The 18654-nt window shown below is 41.6% G+C and overlaps 1 protein-coding gene across 3 annotated transcripts in view; it reads left to right on the plus strand.

The window, feature by feature from the left end:
- PTDSS2 (phosphatidylserine synthase 2) overlaps positions 1-17935 on the plus strand; it is a 39814-nt gene extending 21879 nt beyond the window's left edge. For all 3 annotated transcript variants that reach the window (XM_084287786.1, XM_084287787.1, XM_084287788.1), the window contains exons 5-12: positions 2180-2314; positions 3338-3388; positions 5201-5314; positions 6746-6864; positions 7591-7705; positions 9945-10090; positions 14658-14843; positions 15450-17935. In XM_084287786.1, the coding sequence (XP_084143912.1) occupies positions 2180-2314; positions 3338-3388; positions 5201-5314; positions 6746-6864; positions 7591-7705; positions 9945-10090; positions 14658-14843; positions 15450-15594 (1011 nt within the window). In that variant the 3' untranslated portion in view covers positions 15595-17935. The remainder of the gene's footprint in view (positions 1-2179; positions 2315-3337; positions 3389-5200; positions 5315-6745; positions 6865-7590; positions 7706-9944; positions 10091-14657; positions 14844-15449) is intronic.
- The last annotated feature ends 719 nt before the right edge of the window (positions 17936-18654 follow it).

Consider the following 18654-nt stretch of genomic DNA (forward strand, 5'->3'; position numbering starts at 1 on the left):
GTCATCTCCACAGGCAGCAGTATAACTTGAAGCCACAGCAAATGTAGAGATACTGGACAATGGGAGTTAAACATTCTGCTCTGCCAGACCTTGGCTGCGTTTTGGTGTTAAGCTTTGGAGTTGCCAGTGGATCTTTTTCAACCAGTACCTTCCTGCTGATGTCCCAACATCCCAGTAGCATTTGGTGCTCTGCATCTTAATAGGGTTGCGGAATACCATTGTGTACTCATCAAGTAACATTAAACTGATCATTTTAGATAAGAAGATGATGAGGAACATATTTTAAAATACAATGTTTTGCCTCTAGAGGCCAAAGAGCTTTAAGAAGTGGGACTAGAATTCAGAAGGGTCACAACCTGTTAGCTGCCTTCGTGTTGGAGTAGGACATGTGCTTTGCAAACAAGTTCTTGATATTGATCAGACCCTTTCTGGTTAATCAAATACTTCCTTTGGCTTCAGCATTTCTTGTTCTTCTTGACCTTCCTGGAGTCTTCTCAAAAGTCGATGCCAAGTTCTTTTTAGGAGTGAAAAAGTCTGGTGTGGGTTTTTTGGTATGGTTTGGTTTTTGGCTGGCTTGTTGTGTCAGTGGGCAGCTGGAATGTGTCCGCAGTAGGTCAGTAAAGAACAAGATGTTTTTTCTGTCCTGTTGGCATAACTTGGGGGTTCAGTGTAAACCCTTACGCAGGGCCCTAATGTCTCATTAGGGTTTCTTTCAGGCTGCCTGTCCTGCTTGGAGGGAGTGGAGTTCTGACCCTTTCACAAGCATGAACAGGTCTGTCTTGCCTTTTTTGTTGTTATTCCTCACCACTGAGGAATTCAGTTCCAATTTATTCTTATGCTCTTACTGTTTGTTTCATGTCACCCTCTATTTTTTCCAGGCATCCTTGTAAATGATACTCATGACTAGCTGCAACCAAACTGAATAATGTGTTTCATTTTTATTTGATAGCACTGTTGGAGTTCTGAATTCTCAAAGGAAAGCCTAGAACTGCTTTGCTTTCCTCTGGCAGTATGTTGCGTTACCAGCCTTGTAGTTGTTAAGGACACTCACTAGCTGGTGCCCAGCTCCTTACTAAAAATACATTATGACTTCTGCGCAGGTTTAAGTAAGGTTAAAATTCTGCAGAGTCAGTCAGTGACTAAACTACTTGAAGAGTAAATACAAGTTCGCTCATAGTTGAAACTTGTCTTACAGTTAATCTGAATTTATTGGTTTCATTCTATAACTTCATTATTGTTACTAACTAATCTTGGTGTTGCTCAGTTTTTTAATATCTGCTAGCTCATTCGCCTGTCTGTCATTGATGATTCTGCTGTAAAACATTGACCACAGCAGTGATCAATTTCATTGGGAAATGCCCATTCAGTAAATGTTTGTGTGAGTGACCAGTAAATTAGTTCAGGTCGTGGTCACCTTCTATAACAAATAGTTGGGTAATTCTTCTCCTTGCAGTTTGCTTCAGGGTTTATTACCTGAGCTGCTAGTGGGACGCTATTGAAAATGGCTGTTTATTCAACAGGCAGTGCTAATTCTTTTCAGCCATGAAACTTGGTGCAGGTCTCAATTTTCTGTAGCTGAAGTGAGCTGAGCACACATGCAAGACAAATCCTGCTACCAGAGCATGTGATCTGCATGCTCCATCTACTGATGCTTGTATGTGCTGTATTTTGTTGGAGCTGCGTTTCCAGCAGCTGTATCTTTCCCATCCTAGGAAACCAGGAGGCCACTAGTGTAGGAGATGCAGACATTAAATGAACCTTTCCTTGTTTGCTGACTGCTTTTTGTTTACCCTCATGAAGAGAGGAAGGGCAAAAGGATCAGAAAGAAGAAGGATGAATTGTGTATCAGTTCAAGTACTAAGCTTTTAGGGGAGGGGGGGCATAGAGGAGTAGCTTAGGAAACTTGAGTTAAAGATCTGTTATTTTTTTTTATATATTTAAGAAATCTTAAGTTCATATTTTAGTCATTTCTGTCTGCAGTACTAGGCATTAGAGGTCTGGAAACTCAGGTGTGTGTGCTATGTGATGCTCCGAGGTCTAGATGTATTTTAAAAATTGTTTTGCAACATGTTAAAAAACACCCATTTGAAGATAGGCTGTTGATATAAGTTATCCTTGTATTTTTCTGTCCATTAGCACTTACTAAGAGGAAAACCTGGGTTTTGTGTTCCTTTTGCAGACTGTACAAGATGGGAGACAATTTATGAAGTACATCGATCCAAATTTAGGTGTTCCTTTGCCAGAAAGAGACTACGGTGGCAACTGCCTTATTTATGATCCTGGCAATGAAACAGATCCGTTTCACAACATCTGGGTAAGAAACAAAGTTATTTGCTAGTGGGTCTGACTTTTTTTTTTGGTAACGGTTGCTTAATTAAAAACTTGAAAGTGCAGTCCTCAGTCTTTCTGAGCGCTGAATCAGAAAGCAGGTCATGACTGATTCAAGCTTCTCTGTTTCTCTTCCTTGCACTTCCCTGGCAGATGGAGATGTGCTTCTTTGTATCTTAATTACACTGCCCAAGAAAGGGGGTAAACTTGAACAATCCTTGTTTCTCAGATTACTGATGAAAACCTGTTTCCCCTAAGAGTCTGGATTTATTAGCGTGCCTAAGGAATCTTCTAATCCCAGTCACTTTGAGGCACAAAGTTCAAAAGTTGCATGTTGTAGGCAACCCCTAAGTTGGACTTTTCTGTATACCACAAACCGGCAGGTTATTGTTTCTTGCTGGCTACCAGAGGACTCGAAAATCAAGGGCAGTGGAATTGTGATTGCTTTCAACTCCACAACTGCAGAGCACTAAATTCTTTGGGTCTACCATATAAGTCTTCAGTGCAACAGGAAGCATAATAACTGAGAGCAATAATAGCTTTCCTCTCCTAGTGTTCCACTGGCAGTAGGTGGAGGAGAGCCACTCTTTGCCCATGCTTTTTGTTGTCAGGAATGGTAAGGTGTAAGAAGCTTTCCTAGATACAAGATTGGGGTATGGTGAAGAAATGCATTTTCTGTATTATGTCTGGTTTGAATGCATCGTTCCTTCCCCTTGGAAGGCAAAGAACATGACATTTTGCATTAAGAAGGTAGTTTCTACTTTATCAGTAAACCTGATCCCAGTTTCTGCCCTTGAAGCTTCCTGACTTTGCTTTAAAGGTTTCTTGTATGTTCACTGTACTTGAGAACAAAGAATCTCTTAAAATGCGTCTAGAATGTGGAACAACTGAAGTTTATTGCTGCATCTTTTCCTGGAAAAATGTAAGCTTCAAAGTAATTGAAGCTTACAATTAGCTTGAGTAATTGTTTATAGTACAAAGTGACCTACACTCTCTTCTTGGTTTGTAGGACAAGCTGGATGGATTTGTTCCTGCTCACTTTTTTGGCTGGTACCTGAAAGTAAGAATGAGCCTTCTGTTACATTTCTCTTACAGTACTGTTCTTCTTTCATAGCTTGGCTGCTTCTGTTTCAGTGATGCCAGTCTTAATGATCAATTATATTAGGCAGTCATCTGTGAACTAGACTGTGTTTGTAAAACATGAAAGGCTTTTTTTCCTGTTCAGTCATCTCATTTCTTTCCAAAGTAACATTACATTGACAAGCTCCTTCCTTCGCTATAATTCATTCTGAGGTGAGATCAATGAAAGTAAAATCCTTTACTTCTGTAGCAAGATAAATCTTTGAATGACCTTTGAATGTAGAGTGTGGGGAAGAAGACCATATTCAGAAAAGGCAGCAAAAGTTTATTGTTATCCAAAATAGATGCATGGTGATACGCTAGGATTATTCCAAGACAGGCTTTTCCCAGTGGCTTCCAAATCAGGAATTTCAATTTTAAGTGGGTAGGTGCTGTTTTAGTTCTTGTTGACATTTACTATAAAGTAACCAACTGTCAAAGAAATTAAGTTTGTGCTTGTTTGTGCTTGTCTCTGGCAGAACACATTCAGCCCATCTTTTACTGAACACTTTGGTCTAAATATTACTTTTAAAAAAACACAATTGTGCAAGTGCAGACCTCCTCTTTTTTTGTCTGTTTTTGTTAGCTTTTGTTCCAATCTACGAGACCACCAGAAATAATAAGCTGAAAAAAACTCAGTCTACTTTAAAAATAAGTTATAACTGCTGTGTTGTTTTTCATCTTCAGAAGTGCAGATGTATTGCTCTTTTTGTTTGTTTGTTTTTCTCCCATAACCAAAAGATGAGAATGGTAGGCACGGGGAGACTTTGACTTCAGATCAATGTGTCTATGGCTTGTTCTGTTAGTATACAAAATTGTAAATATGGAGAAACTTGGATCTCTTTCGTCTGAGAGAATTCCATTAAAAGCTTAAATATCAAAATAACGTTTCAATTACAATCTGTATTTGTACCAATAATGTCATTCTGAGAACAAATGCCTAAATAGGCAGAACATGATTAAAAGACATAAGGGAGTAGTAACACATTCCTGAAGAACTTGTCTGGGATATAATTCAAGCTGCCTGTCTGCTCATTCAAGCTATTATCTGTCTTGGTCTGGAAGAAAGCTAGTTTTGATTAAAATGACTTGGGAGAACGTTTCTGCAGAAATGCTTGAGATGATATGTCAACTTGTCAGCCTGCAGGCTGATCTGGAGAGCTCAGCATGCCCCACGAGGTGTTCATTTCTCTGCCGCTAAGCCAGAAGGAAGCTGGCAGCTATAATTCTTATTTGTCAGTTAACATATTTTTCTATAAAAAGCTGGAAGTTGGGTGTGTTGTCTTCATAAACAGCAAGGAGCATGTGGTGTGTGTTTGTTGTTGTTTTCCTGTTCCCCCTGTTTTGAGTACCAGATTCTTAAGTTACCTTGTGAAGCACCAGAACAACAATACTGGAAACGAATGTGCCTCATTCATCAGAAATTACTGGGGGCCTCGTTTACTCTGGAGTCATTTAGATCATCTTTTTAGACTAATGCTTGATAATCCGTATCTAAATCCTCATATTCCCTAAGTGATGAGTTTTGAAATTAGAAAATAACATAATTTGTCCGTACACAGTAGCAAAACTGTAAATCTAAGCAGTGTCTTTGCAGTATTTCTGGAGTTCTTTTAGATTTCTGAAAGACATCAGTGTAAGTGGTATCTGGTACTGCTCAGTACAGTGTGCAAATATTTATTTTTGTAATGACTTTAGTATGTTGTACAATTGCTGTTGTTGATATTTGAAAGATTTCTCTCCCTTGTTACAGACACTGATGATTCGAGACTGGTGGATGTGTATGATCATCAGTGTGATGTTTGAATTTCTGGAGTACAGTCTGGAGCACCAGCTTCCAAACTTCAGTGAATGTTGGTGGGATCACGTACGTACTGCATAAATCTTGTGTCTAAACTGAGGTATATATTTTAAAGGGAGGGGGCAGGAAATTGTGAAAACCAAATTACATGATGTGCACGACCACAAATGTATGTATGGCCACTGCAGCTCAGGAGCTTTGGCATGTCTCCATATTGAGCTTGTTATATGTTTGTCACAGTTTGTATAACTTTGAAGATTTTCAGACTTCTCTGTGGAATGGTAACTTTTATTTTGTGTGGTTAAATACTTGTTGTGATTCATTCCACACCAGAGAGAGACTAAGGCTTTAGCTGAGCGTTTTGAAATATTTGATGATGCAACAAACCACAGAGTCCAAAATTAAGAGAGAGGCAAAACTTTGTGTGTAGAGTTTCACGTGGCAATTTTTCTTGTCTGTTAAGAAAACAGGCTCAGTGCAATTTACGTCCAGCTCTTCCTTCAGCGTAGACCTATCTTTACTGTTTTCTGAAGAGAGTCAATATTGCTGTGTTTAGAAGTCCTGATATGGTATATAAAAAGCTGCTTGGAAAGAGAAAGGTTTGGCCTTACTGAAAAGCGTTATGGTTTTTATACTTTGTAGTGTATAACCATTCTTGTCCTAAAACACTGCTTGTGTGTGTTTTTTAAAGCCAGAGGGGCTAACTGCTATTATCTAGTTTCTCTACGGAAAAAGTAAGCTCTGTAGCTTAAAGTGTCATACTTTATTTTCTATTATATATTTTTCCTATTCCTGTGAAATGTAAATTGGCTACAGGAGCAATCAAAACTGTCTACGTTCAGGGCACACAGCTCTGGTTCTTACATTATTTCAGCTTGTACAGTCCAGGTTCTTTCCCAAGCTTGTGATGATTTGCTATGTGGTTCTGTTTATGAAAATAAATGCAGTTTGCATAAAGACATCAAGCAAAGGCATTTTGCCTTCAATAAACTTCTAATGAAATGAACACTGCGCTCTCCTTCTTCAAATGAAGAGGACAGCCAGTTTTTTTCTCAGCTCGAGAGCTCTGTCTCCAGAATGGGAGAGTAAGGCAGAGCATGAGGAGAAATCACAAGTTTAATTTCACATCCTGGAGATAAGTCATTTCTTTAGGAGGCAGTCTGAAGTCTAGACAGCATGTTAGGAACACATTCAGACTTATTTTGCTGTGTTTCAAGTTACCGCTTAACAGAGCAGAGATGAATAGTAAATAGGAAGAGATCTATTCTGTAGCAGAAGGAATACAGCAACAGAGGAGTTAAAGCACAAGTATTTTACAGCTGTTGGCTGTAGCAGACCTGGGCAGTTCAGATTCTCTTTCCTGATGGTTCATACACCACTCTTCTGGGGATGTCCAGTCCTTGTGACTGTGTCTGCACGTAAATGTATTTATAGTATTTTCCTTTTTTACAAGCTTTATGGTTTCTTCACCAGCATCGCTGTTTTTTCTCCTTTCAGTGGATAATGGATGTGATCTTATGTAATGGATTAGGAATTTACTGTGGGATGAAGACTCTCTCTTGGCTTTCTTTGAAAACATACAAATGGCAAGGACTTTGGAACATTCCTACATACAAGTAAGTTGGCGTAGAAAGTTAACTCTGCAAGCAGTAGCACCGCACAAAGTTTGGGACCTTGCTTTAAGACCTTGCTTGCTGATGGATTATCCTGTTAATGTGATCTAAAGAATCCATGTGTGTTTAAATGACTCAGTTATCTAATAACTTTACACAGCATGGAAGCTTGTATATGATCATTTTATTTAACTTGCACACAAAATTGTTAGAAAACATACCTGTCTGTCATGAGCACTGCCTGATGTCTAGGAACTGAGGGTGTCTTGTGGAAATTAGGTTGTGTAATGAAATTGTAACTGGAGATTCAGGAAACCTAAGTCCAGGATCAGGCTTTCATTCACAGCAAAGATCTGTTCACAAATAATGTGTTCCCCAGTAATCAAAACTTCATAGTAATCGGGATGCTGAAACTTTTAATTGAATAAATCCCTTGTAGTGTTCTACCAGTAGGGAATTATTCTTGTCTGTAGTGTTTCCTTGCTTAGCAAAGCAGAACCGAGGAACTGCTCACAATGGGTGTGATCTATTAAAAGTTAAAATGATATTCCAATAAGGGGCTTCTCTTTAAAAGAAAGCTAACTTGAAATGTTAAATCCCATTAAGTAGGATTTTTAATGCAGTAAATGGAGGCATTTCACATACATGGATTGATGTCTGAAATAGAAATGTAGATAGATGTCTCTTATCTGCCCTTTCTTATAACAATGCGCTCTGTTTTCCTTTCAGAGGCAAAATGAAGAGAATTGTCTTCCAGTTCACCCCGTATAGCTGGGTTAAATTTGAGTGGAAGCCAGCATCCAGCTTACGCAGATGGCTAGCAGTTTGTGGCATTATCTTTGTAGTAAGGAAACATCTCTGTCTTGTCTTTTCTCTATCATCTGATTTGATGTTTTGTAACACTTGACTATGCAGAAGGTAACTTAGGCTGAAACACTGGCCTGGTGGTTTCTTTAGTTGAGGCCAGAAGAGATTGCTCCCGAATCCTGCAGAAAAGATTTCCATGTCTCTGATACAGTCTTACAGATTCATTACATAAACACTTTTTTTCTTGCTGAACATCACTGATTGGCAATGTGAATGATTTAAACTGTGATCTACACAATTCAGTGAGTAACTGTTGCTACCAAAGACATCGGTCTTGGATAAAAGGGGCTTGTTTCTCTCTGCCTCAAGCAGCTAACACATTCCAACTGGAGAGGGCTGTGGTCAAAATCTCAGGCTGCCGAATGTTAGCTCTGGGCAGTATGGCTCCTGATGCCTGCAGTTTTGCCTTGGATAATGCTTTTATACAGACTTAAATAATTCTGCTCTCTTATTTTTTCTGACGTTTCACTGCTAATGGTATCCAGCTTGACCAGTGCAGTTAAACTCACCCCATTTAGACAAAATAAAATATGTTTCTCCAGCAGTTGTAATACATTGGAAGTTTGCCTCCTTGATTTAGCCATCTGAGTGGCTACATTGTGGGAAAGCATCATCTTGAGTTCATACCTTCCATTTCACAGTCATAGGTGTAGCACGTGGAGGAAAAATTTGGCATTTTTAAATGCTTTTTCCCCACTCCTGCCTCTTCTCAGTTAGGAGACTTTGGGCTTTGTGGTGTCCATGGGATGTCAGTCGGCTCAGTTTTGAGCAACTTGAGTTTATTTCAATTCAGTAACTGTCAAGTTTAACTTAATAACAAAAAGCCCTTTGTGGTACTTTTAGTGATTCCAAAGACAATGGGCGTTAACTGGCTTCTGCTACGGTACAGGATATAACTGGTCATGGTACAGGATATAACTGGTCTGTGTATTTTGTAACAGTTGCTAGCACAGCATATTTAATCATCCTGAAATATGTGTAATATGAAGTTGAGTGGTGGCTTATTTTGGGGTGAAGTTCCTTATCCCAGCTTGCTGAGTGGCACACAGCTCATAAGCCACCATCTCTGTCTCACTTTATGTTAACATCATGTTGCAGATTGAGTGTGCTGCAGGAGCAATATGCTGTCTGCAATGAAGCAAGCAACATAAAGCAGTGGCAGCAGGGATGCATCAGGCAGTTTGCAAACCCAGTTGAAAAGAACTTCAAATCACCTATTTCTGCTACGTAAAACATTCGCCCAGTTCGCATAGCATAACAGACTTGCTGAGGTTTCCATAGCTGATGGGAGAATTAACGTGAATGTGCCTGTATAAATAACATTTGTGTTTGCTTTAATGGTTACTGGGTGCATACTCCAATTTTTTTTTGCACTCTGAAGAAATCATTTTTAGGTGCAGGAGTAGATTCTGCAGCTGAGAGGTTCCACTGAGTTTATACTAGTTTTTGGTATAATAATGTTTCTTGTAGCAAAACATAGCTGCTGCTGATTTCCAGTTTATAAACAGCTTCACGTATTGGCATATACTTCTGTATTAAGGAACACTTAATGCCTTTTAATGTGATTTCTTCTGAAGTGAGAAACCTGTGTCTACTTGCTCACTTAATCGCTTTGTTAGGGCAGCTCACTTGAGAACATTTACTATAAATGTGTAACCAGTGCTCCTAAGTTGGCTTTGGCAGTGGTGTTTGCACAACTGTTTTTTTAAAAAAAAAAAAAAAAAAAAAAAAAGGGAGGGGGGCAAAAAAAGGCAAGTGAAAACACCAACCGGGATTCATTGCTACTGCATCTTGTCATTTTGGGTTCCCTTGGTGAGATTTTTAAATACTTGAAAGGAGAAGCTTTTTGCTTTTAGGATTTGCTATTAGTAGTTCTGAAGGTACTTCAAACTCCTGATAAACTTGACAATAGAGGCAATGCTTGGCCAGGTTTCTTTTGTGTCCTGTGCTATGCACAAACATGTACATGTTTTTTTCAACCTCTTCCAACACACTCAGCAACTGGGGGGGATGTCAAAAACTAAAAACAAAACAACCCACCGCGTGTTCTTGGTCATTATTGCAGCGGATGATGGTGGGTTTAGTGATAACACAGGACATTGTGGAGTCAGTGAATAATTGGGCGGGGGTAGGGGTGGTCATGCATGGGTGCAGGGAGATTCCAGGCTTCATTCAGTGAAGTCTTCTGAATGTAATTAAAATGTCCTTTTTCTCAGTTTTTATTGGCAGAGCTGAACACATTTTACTTGAAGTTTGTCCTTTGGATGCCACCAGAACACTACTTGGTCCTGTTACGACTTGTCTTTTTTGTTAATGTGGGAGGTGTGGCTATGAGGGAGATCTACGACTTCATGGATGACCCGTAAGCCAGTCCTCTTGTGTATATTACCATGTCAAGCTTCACTTGCTTTATTCTGTATTTGCTCCAGTTTGCTCCAGCTTGTTGGCATCCATCTCAGCTTGCTGGGGACAACATGATCTAACCCCAGAGCATCTGCTTTGTTTTCTTTTGGTTTGGAAGTAAAATTCTCACTGCATCTGGATGGAGAACAGCTGTTAAGGGCATTCCATGTGCACTGTTTTGAACCTCAGATTTTAATAAATGATCACTCTTTTGAGCATGTAACGTGTAAATTAGCTGGAGTGCCACTGGCTTGTGGACAGGGGAGTACTTAACTCCATTTTCAGATCGATAGCCAGGAACTATAGTCCTTAGTAGTACCTTCTAAGGACAACAGGGCCCAAACTAAAAAATCTGTTTCTTAAAGGTGCTTCTTTTCTTGACCTGTCTTCGAGCTGGTTCCTGGTCCCCTGAAGCTCTCATGGCACCCTCTTGCACATCAGCAGACCCTGCAGTAAAGTATACTGAAGGCAAAGTGCACCTATACACAACAGTGCATGTACTTTCAGACTGTTCCTACTTAAGCATCATATTTGTCCTTGCTGCTTTTGTTTCTGCAGACCATGTAAGATCAGAGAATGCTTTGTTCTCAAAATCGCGTTTTCTTTTAAGTTTTAGTAGTAATGTCACAAATTGCCTGAGCCCACATCTTAAGTCTAAGACAACGCCTGGCTTCAGGGGGTGCTCATTGTCTGTCACTGACCAACGCAAAAAGTGTCTGTGTTCAGAATTTAGGGTTCCACCATTCTCTGAAGATCAGTTTCCATTGCAAGGCTTTGACTCCTAGAGCTGGGAAGAAGGGCCAGCCCACAGTGCTTAGGCGGATTGCAGGACATTCAGCAGTGGCAGGCTGCCCCTGCCTTTGGTGTCGGACCTACTGGTTTGGGACGTGCCTCCAACTCAAAGGTAAGAAGAGGTCTCTACCTCTCACTGGTGAGCTCCTCTCCTTAGCACCACTCCCCCATCTTCTGGTCCTTTTGTTTGGGTTAGAAAAAAAACAGCTCCTTTGCCCCTCTGTTCAACCACATGGCATGACATTGAAATTTAGGAGAATCATCAGTCACCAGCGCCTCACTGCTAATTCTTTCCATTCTTTCAATGAGCTGGAGAACTTCATCAAGCAAGCAGAGACTCTCATCCTGAACTGCATGTCTTCATCACTGCCACCACCACCTACTGGTCTGTTTCTCTTGGTGGGTAAGGTGATTAACTCCCTTTCTTCTGAGGTTCATGGCTCTGCTTGATGCACCACAGACCTGACCTCACCAGATTGTTCATGAAAAATGGTGGAACCTAGCATCTGGTCTTACCTGACACCTGCTCTGTAAAGATTCTTGCAACTGGATTTTGATTCCTTCATGCATTTCATGTCATTCAAGCAGAGATCATCTGTCCCCATTTGGGTGTATTTTCAATTGCACATCATTTTGAGGCAAGGAACTTAGTGGAGTTCCTTGATGGGTTCTTCCTGTTGTGTTCAACATTTTTTGTCATTCAACAACTTTATGGACAAAGGTTGGAGTATTCCACTGACCTTCCTCGTCAGAATCGTGGCACAATGCCTTGTCTGTTACTGATGGGATTGAGATAAACTGATTAGGTCTCTTCAGCTAACGTTTCTACTTTCTGGACTAAATGTTGTGAAGTTCAAATACAAAAACTTTTTTCTCATTCACAATTCTTAGTATCAGCAGAGAGTTGTAGGACTACTTGCAGGAACTTGGTCTGAGCATGGTGACAAAAAAGTAACTAGAAGGGAATAGTCCAAGAGAGAGGTGGTTCTTGAAGTTGTTCTCCAACTCTTAGATATTCTGTGCTCCTATTCCAGCTGATATGCTCTGCCTCTGGAGTTCTTGAGGACTGGCTAATGAAATGTTCCTGACCAGAAATGCTATAATGTAAGAGGACCTGTAGCAGCTGACCTTGCCATGCCTTCCTGGTTTCTAGTCTTCATGTCTCTTCCAAGGGGTCTGCATTAAGGCCATGAATTTTAAACTCATTCATCAAATTAAAAAAAAAATAAAATAAACAGGATTTTCTTTAAAACCTTTCATGAGAGAAGAACCAACTCTCTTCTTTGGCAGCCTTAGGGTCTGTGCAGCTTTCTGTTGGGGTTACCTTGATTCTTCTGTCAGTGTGCTCTCATAAGCTAGTGAAAGAAAATGGCAAATCAGGATGCAGATCAGCAAAGCAGAAAGCTGACCCAGTCATCTGAACAGCTTGAGTTCACAGTGAGAGATGTTTCTTTTTAATCTGTCCATGTGTTATGGCTTGTTTGTGCCTTGTTGATCTCAGGTAAATCACCTGGAGCAGTTTCTGAAGTCCTTTCACCATGAGTTGGTCTAGGCAGAATATCTTTTAAAGTGGAATGCACTCATCCCATCTGCATCAGCAATAATCCACACTTGGTTTCCTGTATCGTATTTTTTTCCAGTGTATTTGGTCAATGTTGTGTAGTTTGAACTTATGTATTGGTGTTAAATATGGCTCTCGGGCCTCTTGTTAAAGAAAATGTGTGTTTTGTGTGCTTGACTTGCTGTGACTCCCCTAGATTCAGGAAAGCATCACAGGAGAGTGAAGAGAAGCTCTGTTTGCTTCCCATGCTTAGATCTTTTTCCAGATACAGAGACTCCAAGGGGATTCGATGGAGTATGTATTCCATGTGTACGAGCAGAGCAAAATGCCTGTTAAAGGAAGGCTGCTCTCAATGCAGCTGCTGGCAACAGATGAAAAGAAGGGAAGAGAAGTTGGGAGCAAATGTGCAGTCGCAGCTCCCTCTCCCCGGCACTACTGGGGATGCCTGGGGGTCTGTTCTGACGTGAGCAAGCTGGGCATTATATTAGCTGGAGGTGGCAGGCTTGTTTCTCTGCCTCACAGAGAGAAGCATTAGCTGAGCAGCCCCTCTCCAAGGGTAATCCTAACCAGGGATTTGTTAGGTGGCTTCTCTTTTGTCTGTTTTGTGGCAAAACTGGGAAGGAAATACAGCCCCAAGGTTTTACGTGGCCGCTGAGTATTGCAGCATTTACTAAGCCAGTGCCTAAGCCATAGTGTACAGGCCCAGCAAGGATTTCCTGTTGCTGCAATGCTTTAGAAGTACTGCAGAGGTCATCTTAACGTGTCCATTTCTCTCTTCCTAGCCCACTGAAGGTTGTTAAAACACTTTGCTCCCCATCTCCTTTGTCCTGCCCTGGTAATTCTGCAACTTTACACTGAGGTCCTCCTGGATGTGATTCACTCTGCATCTTACACTGCGGTAGGAGCGGAGTAATGCAGTAAGCTGGACAAAAGAGAAACGGCCTGGTAGGAAAATCTGTCAGAACACGCTATGATAAGTGAGAGGGCAAGGTCCCTCTGCAGACAAGATTCAGAGGGTTGGTGATAGAAGAACAAAGCTTTAGTCTACCAAGTGGAAGTCACCTACTTGGCTGTGCTGTTGGGCAGCAAATGTGCATGTACCAGTGGTGCTGCGGTGGGCAGGATGCCAGTGCAACCCTAGGCAGAGAAAAGGTCTTGTGCTGCCCAAACAGAGCTACATCTGCTGTACGAATCAGCTGGTCTGACAGGTTAGTAAAAGGGAAAAATGTCAGGTCTAGAAATGACGTTAACAGACAGGATCAAGAAATGCAGGATCTAGCTTGTTGAGATCAAGCAACTTACAGTCAGACTGTTGCTAGAAACCTGGGTGAGGATACTGACGTTTCTTGAAGGGCAGTCAATAGGTATTTTATTTTTATGTATTTCCCATGCAGGAGTAGGTGGCCCAAGAGATAGCTTATCTCCAATCTCTTGTTCTGCCAGTAGAGCCTTTAAATAGATGTCTTGGTTGTACTGCAGTTTAATTCCTAGCAGTAGTGATTGATTAGTACACTCCTTCGCTAGGCTTGTACAGAACAGTGCAGTTTCTAAATTGCTTGTCCGCTCCTGCTTAAAAACAAACCCTGGGGATTAAATATTAAGCGTGTTTTTGCTTAAAGTTTGTCTTAGAAGTAGAACACCCTGTGTCTCCCAGTGACTTACCCTGTTGTTATTAAGCTTTCTTCTTTTAAAAACCCTTTAGAGGTCATTAGTGACAGCTCACTGAACACCTACTTGGGAAGAGTAAATTTCAGAATGCTATTAATGATCTAGGTGTTAAATACAGGTATGGCAGTGTGACTTGGTATTTGCAGGAGTAATCTAGGAGTAGTGCTCCTGCTCCATACCTTACCCTGAACCTCAGCTAATCTCAAGCTGGTTGAATAATTATTTTTTACTTGGATTTACTAATACTCTGAAAGTAGAGGTACTTCCTTGCATCATGAAATGTTGGAGTTTAACTTCTGAAGTGTTTTCAGGGTCTCTGAGAGGAAATTAATACCAACGCAGAAGTTGTCAGCCCGCATGTGTGTGTGTAATCCAGACCAGACTTAGAGAATTGTGCAAAGCTAAATGAAATTATTACCCCAGCTGTCTTTTTATGAATGAATATTTCTCCAAATGCTTAGTTTGGTAGTAATGGCTTTGTTTTATCTCTGCATTTGTTTTGCAGGAAGTTCCATAAGAAGTTGGGTCAGCAGGCCTGGCTGGTTGCTGCTATTACTGCCACAGAGTTCCTGATCGTCGTAAAGTACGATCCCTACACGCTCACCCTGTCGCTTCCTTTCTACATTACCCAGTGCTGGATCCTGGGGATTATACTTGTGCTCACCTGGACAGCCTGGCGTTTCTTCATTCGGTGAGAAGGGGTTGTGCTACGTCCAGATCTGGTCTGGATCTTAGGGGTGGACTGTTCCAGGCTTCTGTTCAACAGCGTGTTGAATGTCAGATGTATGCTTCAGTGCCTCCTGAAGAGGGACTACAGCTCTCTTAAATGCTGTGATTTAGACAAGACTAAGATGTTTACAGCTTCACTGCAAGAGCAGTACTGCACTGCAATTGTCCAAGCTGTCCTAGTGTTAGCAACAAGTGAGGCAACTTAAATCCCTTGGGTTTCGATGCTGCTCTGTGCAGGTTTAAAAAAAAAAAAATAGCAGCAATACAAGGCTGAAAGAATTACAGTGTTATCTGTGGAGCAGGTCCTGTGCAACAGGTTGCTGTTGAACTTGCTGTTGTGTTATGCTTCTGAAAAGAAGTGAAAACAGCCAGACTACTAGCAAGAAACACAAATCTCAAATGAATTAAGGCCATCAGCAATTTCAGAAATTTCCAGCCAAAATACTCGGATGGGTTAAGTTATCCCAAGGGCGCTTGCATTCAGAACAGAACTGGTTTATTGTTTTTATTGTATATTGAAACTGTTTATTCACATCACTGGTATACATCTGTTTGTTTTTCTTTTTAGTGACATCACCTTGAGGTACAAAGAAATAAGAAGACAGAAGCAAGAACATAAATATGAAAAGGACAAGTGCTTGAGCAATGGTGATGGACATTCTTCAATACTGGATGAACAAAATGGGAACAAACTAAGGGAAAGGAAACTTTGAGCAACGGACAAAGGGCTAAAAAGAACTCGTTGTGCTCAAGTTGGCCTGGTGGACAGTTTCAACCTTATCCTACCTAACTTGTTTCGTTGTTAGTTTTCCACCGTGTGAAAGTCCTCTTGGGGGAAAAGATGTCGCATTGACATGCGCGCCCTTTCTCCTCGTGTACACCTAGTCAGAGTCAGAGAAAGTCTGTGTAGAGGGAAGTCAGAACCAACACCATTGCAACGAGGTGGGATCTTCGTCCAAGCGTGTTGTATGTCTTCCTTGCAAACAAGGTTTGGAGACAAGGGGCTTTAAAACAAAGCCCAAAGGGAATCTAGCTGACCTATTTCCAGTAAACTGTGAGACCTTGATTTTGACATTTGGGCATTAGGAGCACTTGTTTTGGAGTGTGCAGATACTGGCACAGGAAATGAATTTTGTTTCTTCTGCTTGAAAATACCTTGAGGTGTGGAGTCAGATCGTGTAACGTGTTCAGCCACCAATTAACAGAAGTGCAGCGAGATAAAACATAGATAAGCTGAAGCTTGTGAACAAGTTGCGTAACTTGCACAGAATGTGATACAGTACACTACTGTTACAGCCCCTGTAATGCAGGGGTTATTGCCTTTCTCTAAACTGACTTTCAATATCCTGGAATAGCTTACAATAATTTTATGTTATGTCACAGCTCTGGGGAGACAGAAGGACTTTTTTTAATCTCAGTCATCTCTTAAATGTAAGAGAGGGTTAAATAAGAAAGGTCAGCCCGCCTTTCATTTGCTTCATGGAGTGAAATCTATTACAAACAGAAAACTGGGAGTTACTCCATCAATCTTAAGTTATTTGCCTTATTCTCAGCTCTTTTACTTTGCTTGCCAAGAGGATTTAATTCTTGGTGTCTGCTGTACAAGGCATGTCCTGTTCTGCCACCTTCAGAGCTGCCCCCTTCTCCTCCCGAGGTAGCTCCAGGCTGAGCAATCTCCCTCCTGAGTCCAACTGGAAGAGGTGTTCTCTGCAATCACGCACAAAATAGCTGTTACCATGCTGCCATCCCTGCCAAAACGAACAAGCGGGAGGAACGCGCGTTGTTCCTCACTGAGCAGTGCGTAGTGGAGGTTTGCAGGCCAAACTAAACAGCTTTTATTTTTTTTTTTTTGCTCATGACTCAGCATCTAGGAAAATAAATTAGAAACCTGGGCTGCGTTTTTTTCAGGTCGTTATTCCAAAATGTAAGTGCTACAACTAAGCATCAATTTGGTAAACCCGGCTCTAAGCTTTTGCATTGGCCCCTGAGGCACTGATGTAACCGTATCACTTTTTAGATACAATGATCTAATCTGGCTCTTAAAGGATATTTTTCAGGGAAGTGTTTAGCCAGAAGAAAAGTACATAAACAACCCCAGTAACATTTAAAGAGCACAGCCCCAAACTTCTGAAGTGGCAGGAGACTTGCGGAGCTGCTGGCTAGCAAACATCCTCGTTTCTGAGCGGTTTTGGTCCTGTACGTGAATAACAACCAAATCCTGCATTTCTCTAGGTTTACAGGGTGACCCAAATATTTTCCACCCCTAAAGAATGGACAGCTAGCAGTAGGGCGCTCTTCAAGTAATGAAGCATTAATTAATTAACGGGTTGCATCAGAAGAGCTCAACAAATGAAGCAGAGTTTGAGGGCCCTGGGGCCTGCCCCAGTCGCTTAGCAGACAGCGAGGAGGATGACCAGTGTGAGAGGTAGCATCCATCTTCCTCGAGTATGTACAACGTACTGTGGCTCAGTGGCTGCTTTAAATCCTAGTCTTTTGCTGCTCTGAGGTAGTGAGGAATAAATGGCTGCGCAGCTAGATGCTGGCAAGTTTGTAAACGGGCAGACGGTGCTGAGTTGAGCGAGTATTTATTTCCATGCCTTTCCACCCCGAGTCGTTCTAATTTCCAGCTTTCTACCAGTCCTAAGAACTGTTAACTGATCGTTTGGTAGCTCGTACCAGTGCGTTGTGCTTGTGTAGTCCCATCTGAGCGAGGCTCAGGTCGGTGTATCTCCATTCCGTCTGTGCTGGTTATCACTGTGCTGCCCTGCTGATCTCTGCCCTACAACCACCTCGAGGCTGTCTCAGGAGCTGGGTGGTAGCAGGCACACCTGGGAGGGGTCTCTCGCTGCACCTCCCTCCTCCCTGCCCCGCCGAAGGGCCACACGTGTACATCTGAAGCAGCTGGTGAAGCGTACCCCTTTCCAGTAACAGTTCTGGAGCTTCGACCTCGTACGTAAGACACTGACTTGTGTTTGTCTACATCCATCTACATGGCTCTTATGGTTAGTCTGGATAACTGAACCGGTGTAATAAAGTGATGTTTGCTGGTGTGTCCTTTGGTACAACGTGTCTGTGCTCCCTGTTTGTCTTCCTCATCACCTCAAAAGTGCTTTGAATTGCTTTGAATTCCCCTTGCTGCGAAAACTGCCAAATGCATCGGTGCTGTTTGTGACGGGTCTTGGGCCTTAAGATAACCATCGTGTCCAGATTTTCAGGGAAATGGGTGGTACAAGCCCTTGGTCAGCTGTTGCAATTCAGAAACTTCTTGCAGGACGTTTACACGGGTGATCTTTGCACGGTAAAGTGGACGTGAGCGGTGCACACAACGCATTGAGTAGCGTTGCAGTCTCGGTTCTTCCTTTCTAGATTCCATGTCCAGCGTTGCAGGTGGGCTCTAATCATTGAAATCTTGCCTGGTTTTAGAAATCCTTTTGTCATCATCTTTGATAAGCAGGCAAAGCAACCTCATATGGAGATGATGAAAGGACGGCTGAGAAGCTTTACTTAAATGTTATTTGCAGTGGCATAAGATGAGACCACCGCTGTGGAGATGAGAGGTGACTCTCCCACGTCCATGTGCATCCTTCTCTTACTGCACACTTCCTTAGCTCACCTTCCTTCTCAAAACTGGAACGAGGTAGCTTCCTCATGTGGGTACGCCCTAATATCTGTAGTGAAGTTTACCAATGGTAAGTTTTTGGGTTTAAAAAGGGAAAATGCAGGGAGATTGTTCAGGTGAGTGAAAACATACTCAGCTAATGCTGAATCACCTC

The sequence above is a fragment of the Netta rufina genome (genome assembly GCF_964035555.1).
Source record: "Netta rufina genome assembly, chromosome: 5".
Taxonomy (NCBI): domain Eukaryota; kingdom Metazoa; phylum Chordata; class Aves; order Anseriformes; family Anatidae; genus Netta; species Netta rufina.